This window comes from Apostichopus japonicus, chromosome 15 (assembly GCF_037975245.1).
Source record: "Apostichopus japonicus isolate 1M-3 chromosome 15, ASM3797524v1, whole genome shotgun sequence".
Classification (NCBI taxonomy): Eukaryota; Metazoa; Echinodermata; class Holothuroidea; order Aspidochirotida; family Stichopodidae; genus Apostichopus; species Apostichopus japonicus.
Window position 1 is genome coordinate 10,649,917 of NC_092575.1, and position 14,198 is coordinate 10,664,114.

Sequence of the window (14,198 nt, forward strand, 5' to 3'; positions counted from 1 at the left end):
TGATACCGAAGTAGTCTGAAGGATTAATTTTGACATTTACATCAAGAAGTTGGAATTACTTGTAGGGCGATGCTCCCGAAAGTATACTTGTATTACATTATATAGGAGAAGATGTACTATAGCGTATCGTGAATATTAGCATGGTACTATAAGATACTGATAAATTACTTTCAAATTATGTTTCCATGTAAAGCATAAAAATAGATCTTGGGCTTGGGGTTCATTGCAGAAATTGTCCCTTCAATTATTCCTTAACAAGCATATGAGTTTATTTCAGAGACGAAGATGCGATCATGGGACATCGACAACTCCGTATTATCGAGTAACGTGAAAAGTCACTATAAGTCTGAGATGCATGGAATGATTCTGTCTCTGCTATGTGTCACATTACACCCTCATCAGAAATTTTTTATGGAAAGATGAGCGTCTAAATTATTTCATAAGGTTAAACTTAATAAAAACAAATCACAAAACTCGTTCTCCTGACAACAGTAACAACTAATACGTAGTCAGCCTAAAGGTATAGTTTAATTCAATTTAGTTAGTTTATTTTAAGTCATTGTATAGTACCGTATGAGTTTTACTACAACAACAAAAGTAGAAAAAAACAATAGCAAGTGCAAAATTTGTTTCTTACGTCTCGTAATGAGTAGATGTATATGCAAACTCAATGAATATGTTTATATTTTTATGTTTTAGCTATAATCAGAAATTATGAATGCAGGTTGAATACAATTTCGTGTGGCATTTCTTTCACACTATCAATCTTTCATGGTACCGTGCTTATATAATGTCTACTCTGCATTGAAACGAAGAATGACACTATAGGAAACGCCATCTTTAATTTGGGAGGTCAAACCAAGACGTTTGGTTATCCTCGTACACGTCATCTGTGACGTCATTTTAAAACTGATTGTAAAGTTGATGAAAGTCTGCAGTCACAAGTGCATCATGCATCATACCATTATTATATCGGAATATATAGGCAATTATTTATGCCTCCTTTAGGATACAATAATTGATTTCAAGAGCTTACCAGTTCTATAATCTGATCCAGTGCGAGCCCAAACGAAACATTCAAGACATCGTAGGGATCCTTCACAGGGATTGGTACATAAGAGTAATTTAAGAAGAGCTTCTTTCTGAGACGGTTCTCATCGTCATTAGACCAACCGACTGTGAATCCAGATAGAAAAGATTAAAGAAAACTCTCAATATTAAAATAGTAAGAAATAAAAAAAAAACAGAATCAGGGGAAAGAATTTTGCTTCTATACATCTCAATGATATTGTCAAATGTATTGCCGAACCTGCAATACTGTTCTTGACAGGCGCGGCGGAACGGAAAAATCATTGGGTGGGCTAATGTGTGGAGACTATCTAAGCGGAGCGCCACCATCGGTTGGCGCGGAGCGTACAAGAAAATTTTGGGTTTTTTCAAACCCCCAGATGGCCGGAAACGGCACTTCCCGAGTGTTTTATGCTTCGAATACCTAGCCCTAAAATATGGGTCTCAAGCCTGCAATTTCTCTGATTGCACGTAAAAGTCTGTAAAAACATTGTTATTTGTATATCCGATAGTGTTTTAAGAGAGTAGCTATTACTCGTAGTGTACTCGCAAAGACGTTTTTTGAGTGTAGTAAGGGCAGTGGCGGAGCTAGGGGTATTGGTCGGGGGGTGGGCAAGAATGGTCTGTAGGGGCGCTTTCGACACTATCTAAGCGGAGCGCCACCACAGGTTGGCGCGGAGCGTACAGAAATTTTTTGAGTAAAGATACTCCCTAGATTGCAGGAAATGACCCTCTCCGGGCCTTGCTAATTTGCAGATAAACGGAGAATAAATAGGTGTCGTCGCCATTTTGTCGGAAAATTACACCAACAGAATATGACAAATGTCAATAGATAGATGAGAGCGCAATAAAATAGTCAATAATCGCGAATAAGTAAAAAGTAGTGAAAAGCTGAAAAGGGGGCCAGCAGTCTATTTGAGTCCGTCAGGGGGGGGGGGGGGGGCATCCGCCCCTGACTGTATGGACGCTTCGCCACTGAGTAAGGGGATGATGGAGAACTGGCTGAAATGAGGCAAGTCATTGGCCTAAGACGAAGTTGTGTTGAGCTTACCGGTACTCACACTCACTGCTTCCACTTTTCACGGGGCGTGAAGAAGCGGTTGGGGTGACAATGTGGTCTATAGCCAGGGGACGGGCCGAGGGTCCCCCAGCATTTACTAAAATTATTACACCTGTATAGTATACGTGTGCATCGGACAGATCGACAAGTATGCATTGAAAAATGGGCAGATGCACGTTTCGGAGCCTTGGTAAATATTGGGGGGGCTTATCATGCATTTGCCCCCTCAACTTTTTTATTGGGGGGGGGGGCTGAGCCCCCCCAAGCCCCCCCGGTTCCGCCGCCTCAATAACCGTTGTTGTGATGGGCTGTTTTATAGTTCAGAAAGATATGCTAACGGCTCTAGATGAACTTGTCTAGTATACCACTCATATACATGCCTTATATAATGGATGTTCGTTTGTTAGGACAATGTGATATAAGGAAGACAGGAATACTCCAAATTACCATTGTAGACATATCTTATATGGCATATATTGACAGAGCACGGCGTATAGACACATTTTCTGCGGCCAAGTGAGGTCTTCAAAATCTTATCAATGCAACGTACGGAACTATATAGCAATGAGGAAAAAAAACATCAAATATGTATAGGCCTACATTGGGAGTATGCATCAAAGGTCTACTTGTGATAGGATATTACAACATAACAGATAGATAATGCGATGGATCGAACTTCCATGATCTTTCCTTTCCCATTCAGTGGAATGTGTTTCTACTTGCAGTAACGGACGCTAGGATACTCCCTTAAACGGAGTGAATACTCGCGCACAAAGAAACGTCTGATGCAGGTAATCTGACCTAGTTTCGAATGAGGTGTAACAGAAGTGTTAGACACCACCATCGATCCCAGAAAATACACACACAGCTTGCTACCGTCGGTAATTAGACACTAGTGTACAGTCAATACATGCAGCTACGGCCAATACCCACAACACACAGTGTACACAGCAGCGCTGGAAATCTCAAGTCCAGATAAAGATAACAAGGTATCACGCTTCATTAGTGTCTGCATTTTGTAGCGTCAAGAAGAAAACTTCACTTGCAAGCAACGGCAAGGTAACTTTTTTTCAGAGGGCGACACGCGGTTTGGGGCGAGTCTTCAATGCCTTTAAGTTTTGCCGTCCGCGGAACGAGTACAAATTTTCAATGCAAGATCAACCCTATTTGTTTCAAATTCTAGATAAATTTGTTTGAAGGTAACTCCCGTCTCTACGATAAAACCTCGTTCCCTCAGATATAATACTACACATCGACTGGCAGTTTATTTATTATTATGTATATTATTATGATATTGCTTTGGAAAGCTTTGTTCCCCTGTAATTGACAATGTGTTCATGATTTCCTGTGAAATAATTTGAAATGTTTGCTATGAATGTGCTCGGAAATTCTGTTTTCTTTACTTTTCTTTGCAAGCTTATCCCCGCATCACTATATGTGTATGAAAGCACAGCCACGGACACAAAATGCAGGTTTCAACAGTTTGTTTATATACTGGAAGTCACGTGACCGCACTACCGGACGGACCTTTGAATTCGTTAATAGTTGCTCAAAACATTTGTACGTATTGTACTGACCGCATATTAACATGGCAAATTGATGGGCGTACATCCCTCTTTCCCCCGTCTTACAGCCTAATAGTCACGTCTCGTTCAATAAAGAAGTAAATAATTAATTTGAAATCCACTATACTGATGTTTGGCATCTGATAAACAGCAGGTCAGCATCTGATAACGGTCACATCAATAACTTCATCAAATGATTGTTTTTTTTCACGAACACATCAATTTGGTCATTTAGTGCTCGTTCTTTCAAATAAACACAAGTTAAAACTTAAAATTTAGATCGTTTTTGTACAATAATGTAAAGATACGGAAAACAAGACAAAAAATTTAACTTGAAGGAATTTTTTTAATATTGATTGCTATTTTGATATAACATACCATGAATGAGTGAAATCGATTGAACGAACACATCGTCATAGTTATCCTTTTCCCCTCACACAGACAAACTACTGGTCAGCAATACATTATTAATTCGAGATATGACAAAGTTGTATGTTTATATAAGAATATATATTTATATATATGTTTTAAATATGTTTATGTATATGTTTATATATATATATGTTTATACATATGTTTATATATATATTTATATATATATATATATATATATATATATATATATATATATATATATATATATATATATATATATATATATATATGAGTTTTGTAGGCTAATAAATATGAGATAAACTAAAGGGTTACATATTTAAAAAAAATGTTATCTTAGTACCAGACATCTGTCTTTAAACGCTTTTCCCTCAGTTTTGTTATAAGCTCATATCCCGCAACTGATCGCTTCGAGAGTTATACTTGAGTTATTACACGTTGCATCAACTCCGGTTTAACGTACTTATACATGAGAAGATATACCCCTTGTCTATCCAATAACGAAAACATTCAAGACAAGTTGTTGAGAAGAAACACTTATACGGCGTCCTTGAAATGACAGTCTTAAAAGACATATTGCGTGCAGAAGCCATCTGTGATATTTAAAGGCCTGAATATTAATGGGAAACCGTGTGTAGATTTAATATAACGGTACGACCTTAATGTGTGGAGAGATTTCACGAGAGATTTGCAATTAACATGCTTTCAAAATTTGCCAGCGATTATCACATTAAATATATATGTGAACTACGTATAAGTCTATATGGTTGGGACAAATGAAGAGTTAAAGACATTTAAATTCTCCATTTGATTGAGAAGTTACTCTTGTACAAGCTACAGATTTCACAATGAAGCAAAGCAATATAGAAATATGTGTATTTATATTATCTGTGATTTTACAAGACAAATTCAAACATTTCGTCTTTATTATACCCATCATTTTAACGAGAAAACTCACATAAACGTAACATGTTCTTTCGAACATGTTTCCAGCCTACGTACTAGTATATCAGAAAACCAATCCCCCGACTGTGTTAGTACCATATGTATGTACTGATCATTCTCTCTCCTAGCTATAGGTTAATTCTATAGTGTGTATACTAATAATTCCTTCTTACCATGTAAAATAGTACTATAATGTCTGCATAAGGATCGTTCTTTCCCGCAACTGTGCTAATACCATGTGTATATACTGATCATTCTCTCTCCTAGCTAGGTTAGTTCTATAGTGTCTATACTAATCATTCCTCGTTCATACATGTATAAAGGTACTATAATGTCTGTATATGGATCATTCTTTCTCTCAACTGTGCTAATACCATATGTATGTACTGATCATTCTCTCTCCTAGCTAGGTTGGTTCTATAGTGTCTTTACTAATCATTCCTTCTTCATCCATGTAAAATAGTACTATAATGTCTGCATAAGGATCGTTCTTTCCCGCAACTGTGTTAGTACCATATGTATGTACTGATCATTCTCTCTCCTAGCTAGGTTAGTTCTATAGTGTCTATGCTAATCATTCCTTCTTCATCCATGTATTATAGTTCTATAATGTCTGCATATGGATCATTCTTTCTCCTAACTGTGTTAGTACCATATGTATGTACTGATCATGCTCTCTCCTAGCTAGGTTAGTTATATGTTTATACTAATCATTCCTTCTTCATCCATGTATAAAGGTACTATAATGTCTGTATACGGATCGTTCTTTCTCCCAACTGTGTTAGTACCATATAACTGTACTGATCATTCTCTCTCCTAGCTAGGTTAGTTCTATAGTGTTTATACTAATCATTCCTTCTTCATCCATGTATAATAGTACTAGAATGTCTGCATATGGATAATTCTTTCTCTCAACTGTGTTAGTACCATATGTATGTACTGATCATTCTCCCTCCTAGCTATGTCAGTACAATAGTGATAATTTGTTCTTACAAATATTTGAATAGTGCCCGAATCATTCTTTCGTCTAGCTTTCGTTGTTCTGCATAGTGCTGCTATTGGTAACTTATTCTTCAGAGTTTACAGTTATGTGTTACTAATAGTTATGTTGGAATCTATTATTCCCTCTTTTATGTATAATTAGCAGTGCATTGTTTCACCTTATTGTCCTTTCTTCTGCTTACCCTAGATAAAATAAAATTATGCAAGTGGTTTTCCTTGTCAATATTTTAGTTCTTCATTCAAATGTCACATTTTTGCCCGAATTTTTCCAACGAGTGGGCTAAAGCGAGCATCGACTAATCTTCTCGTATGTTATCGAAGGCCAACATCTCCGTGAAACTGTCACTTGAAGGACAGCGTTCAATATTTCCTTGTCTCAAGAATATGCCTCCTTCATTTACGAATTTAGTTTGTAACCTTCTTTATCCAATGTCAACTGCTTTGAATCGTTCTCTCGCGAGATGAAAGTCCTCTAATTTTCACAATTCTCTTTGACGTAGACGATTAATATTTGGCAGCGTATCGATCAAAAATCGACCGAAAAGTTGGCCTAGAAGTGGATACAGCTAACCTGTTAGAGTTCATCAGTTTTCAAGTGGATTCCCGCCACGTTTAACGAGACTTTCTTTTTGAGAAATACTTTGTTGCATTAAAACTTTACAAGTGTCGTCACATGAAGATGGAGAAATACGTTTGCAACGATGCTATTTATGTTTACACTACTAAATTTACACAAATTCATAAGCTAGTTGGTTTTTCATTTAAGGGAAATAGCATAATTCGACAGAGGACGTCCAAATGTCAGTTATGTATAAATTGGGCGTTGTTCAATATGGTGCCATGAAGTACCACGCCCTCTCCTCTCTCTCACAACCATTATACAATAAAGGTAAATTCACGTGATAATAGCTTATCGCAACTATAACATTCCCTTACAATATTCTACTTCATCAGTCTCTCTGCCAGATTTAATTGATTAGTTATTACAACGAAAGTTTGAATATTCATGCATCTTCAATGATGGTAGGACAAAGCTTTAAATGCTATACAGATCCCTTAAACGAGAAGTCAACATATATTGACTTAATGCTTACTTAGGCTATTGGGGTAAATGTCAAGAATGAGATACAACTGTTCTGCATGTCAACAAAAACAGATATATGCCTACATTTGCAGCATGAGCCTTTCGGTCAGTTAGTCTGTAATTACTGGTGATGTTGTTTGGTATGTCTAGATTAACTCGTCGTTTGTCCGTCGTGATAATCACGTGTGCCAGATAAAGCAGATACAGTAGTTGTATAGACAGACTGCCGTCACACTGCCATGCCGCCAGGTACTGCCCAATACTTAATACTTGACGATAAGAAACGTCTCTCTAGGTTTTCATCGATACTTATAGCTTAATCCCTCGACTAAGTCTACAAAATCCTATGTTCTCGTTGCTATGGTTACTATGCAAAACCTCGTAAGTCAAGTTGCGTCCCCTGCGGACGGAGATGCATATAGTAATATCGTATTATATTAAACGTAGGCTTAATAGTAACGTGTGCAAATGATTTCTACCTATGGCCTCACTAGTTTGTATGGCGGTATAGACAAGTTTAACAACTATAGCCAATACTAAGCATGAATGTGCAACGCAGTATAGGACTGACTGAACTACTTCAAGACGTTCAGATGAAACATTTTAAAGACCATATAGGGTGACGGGGTAAGGTAAAGCAGGAAGGGAGCACGACGACCACCATGCCGTGATTGGAGGTACGAAAGAAGGCTAATCGCGCATACCTGATTCAAATATGATCCCAGATCATTAGAAACTGATCTGATTAGATCTGATGATCTGATTAGAAAATTAGATCATTAGATTTGCTGATTAGATCATCTGTTTAGATGATTAGAAATGATCTGATTAGATCATTAGAAAACTGATCCAAACCCATACACTGTATTTATATACGAGGATCAGCACTGTGTGATATATTTATTGAGTAACTTGCATGTGGAGAACTATAGTGATAGATATTATTTGCAACCTAACGGGCCTCTCACATGTTATACAGGAATAGTTTAGACTAAATTGTGTTTGCCAACACAGAAATACAGGATATATCGTACTTGCAGCTAGGATAACCACTAAACACAGTATAGAATTATGTATATATAGTATCACATTATTTCTAATTTTATTTAGTAATTTATTAGTTTTAGTTATTTACTAATTTTTATTAGTATCACATTTTCTTAATTCTGTTTGTAACTTATTTGTGTACTCTAATGTACAGGGAGTGTATTACTAGATAGCCAACAAGGGTTTCTTGATACACTTCCTTTCACATTCCATAACTCTCTGTATTCGCCACAAATGATATATTTAGGCCTATGTTGTGAAAAAAAACAAATAAATAAACGTAACGGAACATTATGTTTATACACATTTTAGTATCACATTATATATATATATATATATATATATATATATATATATATATATATATATATATAATGTGATACTATATATGTATATACTTAATGTACTTATATATTATAATAACTTAATTGCAATTAAGTGAACGTTAAACTACACATTGTAAATATATATATATATATATATATATATATATATATATATATATATATATATATAATGTGTTACTATATATGTATATACTTAATGTACATAATGTACATATATATGTACATATACATATATGTATAATTTAAAACTTCCCCAATATATATAACGCAGTAAAGGTCAAGGACTGTATGTACTTATTGTGAAGATATGGGGCTACTGAGATGACTGCAGTACTATTCGGTTACAACATCACCAGAGAGGGACGTTGTTTATATAAGCATATGTAGCTTTATTTCTAATATTGAATACATCTATATTGTGATGCCGTTGGTCATCATATATGTCGCCCTCTATTTTGTCGTAGGCTACATTACGTAATTGTTACAGGTCACGTGATGTCTGCTCACCAGCTCAGCTGAAGCAGACCTCAAGAATTGTGACCAGTCTTCGCTCCCGATCTGAATCGTTCGGTTCGGTAGTAGCCCTGGCTCCGACCATTGTGGTCGTACTTGTATCTGTCTTGTATTCGTCTTTTATACACTTTTGTACGTATCGTTATAGGACTCTACTTCGGTATTGAGACCTCGTTTGTGACCATTATCGTTAAGTGCATGTTTTTCTACCTATATTTGAGGGCTTCGTGCCGATGTATTGTTTGTACCGTGGCTGTTTATAGTAATAGATTGCGAAATCTACACAGCGCTTGTTCTTTACTCGTTTATCTATGTGTTATATCTTTTGCATGTAATAGCGAGATTTAAGGCTCGTCGTTTACTAACATACAACCATCCAAGCCGCATTTGTTTCCATACCACCACCAGTCCTCAGCAGGGAATATTTGGACGCCCCAGAATCTTAGACTGAGTTAGCGTTACATTGGTGGCAGCGATGGGATTCTGTTTTCTGTCGAGCATGAATGATTTAATTAGCTTTGATTCGGACACCTGTGTGTCAAGGCAGGAACTGGTTTCCTGTAGGGAACAGAGTGTTGCACCCTGTTCGGGCTCACAGTTTGAAAACAGAGTTCGCGAAGAACCCACACTTAGTGAGATTCAGAATGGGAATGTTTTGTGTAATCAGGATTGGATGGTGGTAGATGAGTGCGTCCCCAGTGACGGCGGCTTGGATGGCAGTACGCTACCACGTGAGTATTTTTCAAATTCTCGTAATCATTACTTAAATGGGCCTATGCGTTATAGCGAACAAAGCTTCGGGGCTGCTAGGTCTCCGTCTGCGACGGGTGACATACGTATGAGGGTTTCTCGTGATTTTGAGGAGAGAGAAAGAAACCAGCAGCCCAGGCATGTGGACGATGGTGTGAGTGAGAGGAGGGCAAATGTGCCCCCTACTGAATGCCCTCGTAATTTTATTTCAAATAGTGTAGTTAAACTTGATCTGGGAAATGGTTTCAGTAGAACTGTGTCTAATAGGGAGAATGCACCGTTGATCAATATTGGTGATGGTTTATCGGATAGAGACAGGGACACGTCAAGTCCCGCCCATATGGGGGTCAGGCATTCGCAGTCAGGGACTGCAGGGTATAATTTATATCAGTCTAGGGCTGATCATATGCCATTAGGGGGCGTACCTGGACGAGGTTCCAGGGAAATTGATACAAGAAATGCGACCCAATATGGGGTGGAGGACTTGCAGCCCAGGGCTGCGCGTTACGAAATTCGTCAGTCTGGGACTGACAGTATGCCATGGGGTGGTGTAACTGGCCCGGGGCCAAGTGGAATTTCGAGGGGTGATTCCCTCTCTAGGATCCGTTACCCTAGTGAGGATACAGTTTATAGAGATAAATATTTGATCAGTGGTGCATGCAATTCTAGGTCAGTTCTAGAGGGGTTAGATAGAGCAGACGATAAGAAACGTTATCCTAGTGTAGGCGAATGGCGTAAATGTAATAATTATGGTTACGACTTGGACCACCGTCCCTCCGTAAGTCGCCATGGAGCTGGCCATTATGTGAATAGGGAGGCTGGTAGAAGTTATAGGAGAATTGAAGATGATCAACTTAATGATAGACAAGTTGTCAACAACTCGGATAGAAATGTGCAGTTGGGGGAATATTCCCCGCCCGTTAGATACCATTCTAATGATTTGCCTGTACCTCCCTCAGATTCCCGTATATACCCAAAGAGAACGGAAGTACGCCCCGTAGCATTTGACGGGAGTAGTGAGTGGAATGATTACATTGTACAGTTTGAATTGATAGCAGAAATGAATAGATGGGATCCCCTTTCTAAAGGAATGCATCTTGCCACTTCCTTAAGAGGTGAAGCGCTGTCAGTATTAGGCGACCTTGATACCTCGATGCGTCGTAATTACGATTCGCTTGTTGCCGCCCTGTCCAAACGTTTTGGGTCACAAAATCAAACGGAATTATTCCGTGCTCAGTTAAAGAACAAACAAAGAAAGAAAGGTGAAAACCTTCCAGAATTAGCGCAGTCAGTCCGGAGATTGGTTAAATTAGCCTACCCTGAAGCTAAGTATGATCTACAAGAGACCTTGGCAAAAGATCATTTTATTGATGCGCTGGCTGATACTGACATGCGCTGGGGAATATATCAGTCTCGCCCAAAGTGTTTGGACAGCGCAGTAAAAACAGCAATTGAATTTGAAACGTTTCAACAGGCTGAAAATCAGAGAAATAGTAGAAGGTTAGTTAGAGCTGTGTCAGGCCCCCCTGATACTGACCAGAAACTGGCGAAAGAGGTACAGAGTAATTTAGACCAAGTTGTAGAGAAAATGGTAACTAAAATCCAGGAATGTTTTAAATCGTTAGAGAAGAGTCACGGGAATTTGGAAAAGCCTCGTAAGAGAGAGAGTAGGAATATAATCAGGGACAACAAATGTTACAACTGCAAAGAAGTTGGGCATTTTGCTCGTAATTGTCCAAAACCTAAAGTATCTGATAACAATGGGACAAATCATAACTCGGGAAACTAGTAAAAGCCGGTTCAGCGGGCCATGAGTCGGCTAGTGGTCCCAAAAGGCCCTTTGTTACGTCACTTAGTGAAAAGAATAATAGAGATGGATTGTACGCAAGAATACAAATCCATGGTAGGACTTTAGATAGCTTGATTGATACGGGTGCAAATATTTGTGTGGTGAAACGTAGTATGTATCAGGAAATTGTTCAGAGTGCACGGCCAAAGTTAGAGAGAACTGGAGAGGACTTGGTTATGGCCGATGATCGAAGTATACCGTTGTTCGGTTGTGGTAATTTTTCATTGAAGATGGGAGATTTTTCGGCGAGCCACCCGGTGTGGGTTGCAGACATATCTACTGATTTCATATTAGGGTGTGATTTCCTCGCAAAATACAAGTGCCAAATAGATCTAGGCCTTGGTCAGATAAAAATTGGGAATATTGTGGTTCAATGTTTCGGCAACGAGAGATTGAATGCCCCTAGTAACGTAGTGAATAGAATCACGGTAGCTGAGACAGTCTGCATAAGTCCAGGCCAGGAAATTGTAGTACCAGGTAAACTTGCCAATAAATTAGACGGAACAGAGTTTATTGTAGAGCCTTGTGAAAGTTTTGTAAAGAAACACTCGATTATGGTAGCTAAAGCTGTGGTTAATCCCCAGAGTCACGTGGTACCAATCCGCATGATTAATGTAGATTCAGTGCCGGTCACGGTGTATGAAGGAGTTACGGCGGCCACGTGTGAGCCTGTAGAGGAAGTTTTATCGGTACAAAACATGGAGGGTGACACTTCCAATGAGGGTGGGGGAGTCACTGACTTACCACAGCACATTTTAGGGCTGTACAACTCTTTGGAAGGATCACTTGATGAAAATCAAAAAGCTTCAGTTAGGAGGCTTCTTCTGAAGCATGAGAGTATTTTTGCAAAATGTAAGGAGGATTTAGGAAGGACTGATATTGTGAAACACAAAATTCCAACTAAAGAGGTGGCCCCTATTAAACAACATGCTAGAAGACTGCCTCTGAATAAAAGAGAGGATGCGGCTAACGAGGTTTCAGATATGTTAAAGCGGGGGGTGATTGAACCTTCATCTAGCCCATGGGCGTCTCCAGTTGTATTAGTTAAAAAGAAAGATGGATCAACTCGTTTTTGTGTAGATTATCGTAGGCTTAACGATATTACCACTAAAGATAGCTACCCGATCCCTAGAATCGATGACTCCTTAGATAGTCTTAATGGCTCCACATGGTTTACGACCCTCGACCTAGCGAGTGGCTACTGGCAGGTCGAAATGGACGAGTCTGATAGGGAAAAGACCGCTTTTATCACCCACAGTGGTCTATATCAATTTTGTGTCATGCCGTTCGGGCTTTGCAATGCACCAGCCACCTTTGAAAGATTGATGGAGAAAATTTTATCTGGTTTGCAGTGGCAAACATGTTTAGTCTATCTAGACGATGTAATTATTTTTGGAAAGAATTTCGAGGAACACATTGCTGCCATAGATGATGTTTTTACGAGGTTCAAATTAGCGGGACTGAAACTGTCGCCTAAGAAATGTTTTCTTTTCAAACAAACAGTGGAGTTCCTTGGACACGTAGTTAGCAAGGACGGAGTTTCGACTGATCCGTCAAAGGTGGCTGTTGTTAAAAATTGGCCAAGGCCAAATTGTGTTGGTGACGTGAGAGGATTTGTAGGTTTATGTTCTTATTACAGGAAGTTTGTTAAAAACTTCACTCTTATTGCACGTCCTTTACATCGTTTGACAGAAAAGGGGAAAAGATTTCTGTGGAATGAGGAATGCGAAGAAGCATTTAACGCATTGAAGGTAGCCCTAACCTCTACTCCTATATTAGCCTTCCCCACCCCCAGTGACAAGTATATTCTTGACACAGATGCAAGCAATGAAAGCTTGGGTAGTGTTCTCTCTCAAATCCAGGGAGGAGAAGAAAGAGTAATCGCATATTTTAGTAAATCGTTTAGTAAGGCTGAACGAAGGTATTGCGTAACAAGAAAAGAATTGTACGCTATAGTAGCATCAATTAAACACTTTCACCATTATCTGTACGGTGCTGAATTTCTTGTGCGAACTGACCATGGTGCTTTGAGGTGGTTACTTAATTTTAAACAACCCGAGGGGCAGATTGCGCGATGGCTTGAAATGCTGGGCACTTATAACTACGAAATTCAGCACCGTCCAGGAAGTAAACACGGGAATGCAGATGCGCTTTCCCGACGCCCGTGCGTAGACTGTAGGTATTGCCTCCGTTTAGAGGAAACGGAATTAAGTACAGTAGAAGATACTGGGGGGAATCTTACTGACACCCACGTATGTACGGTTGTAACCCGTAGTAAAACTAAACAGGGTGGGAGTCAAACTGATAGGCTGGGCGAAATTAGGACAGATGTTGAGAAGGGGATGGAACCAGCTACATCATTAGAAAGTCCAACACAAAGTGGAAAAGATAATGGACAGGTTGTGCCAGAGATAGTTGCTCCCAGGCTAGAGCTAGATGGTGCTTGGGTGGACCAGTGGTCTGTAGAAGACATTAAGAAGGCGCAGCAGGGTGATAACGACATCAGTCGAATCATAGACTGGATGGTTATTTCCAAAGAAAGGCCACAATGGTCGCTGATTTCAGCTGAGAACAA

At 38.9% G+C, this 14,198-nt stretch overlaps 1 protein-coding gene across 2 annotated transcripts in view; it reads right to left on the minus strand.

Moving 5' to 3' along the window:
• LOC139981696 (neuronal acetylcholine receptor subunit alpha-3-like) overlaps nucleotides 1-14,198 on the minus strand; it is a 60,983-nt gene that overhangs the window by 36,219 nt on the left and 10,566 nt on the right. For both annotated transcript variants that reach the window (XM_071994303.1, XM_071994302.1), the window contains exon 3: nucleotides 1,037-1,176. In XM_071994303.1, the coding sequence (XP_071850404.1) occupies nucleotides 1,037-1,176 (140 nt within the window). The remainder of the gene's footprint in view (nucleotides 1-1,036; nucleotides 1,177-14,198) is intronic.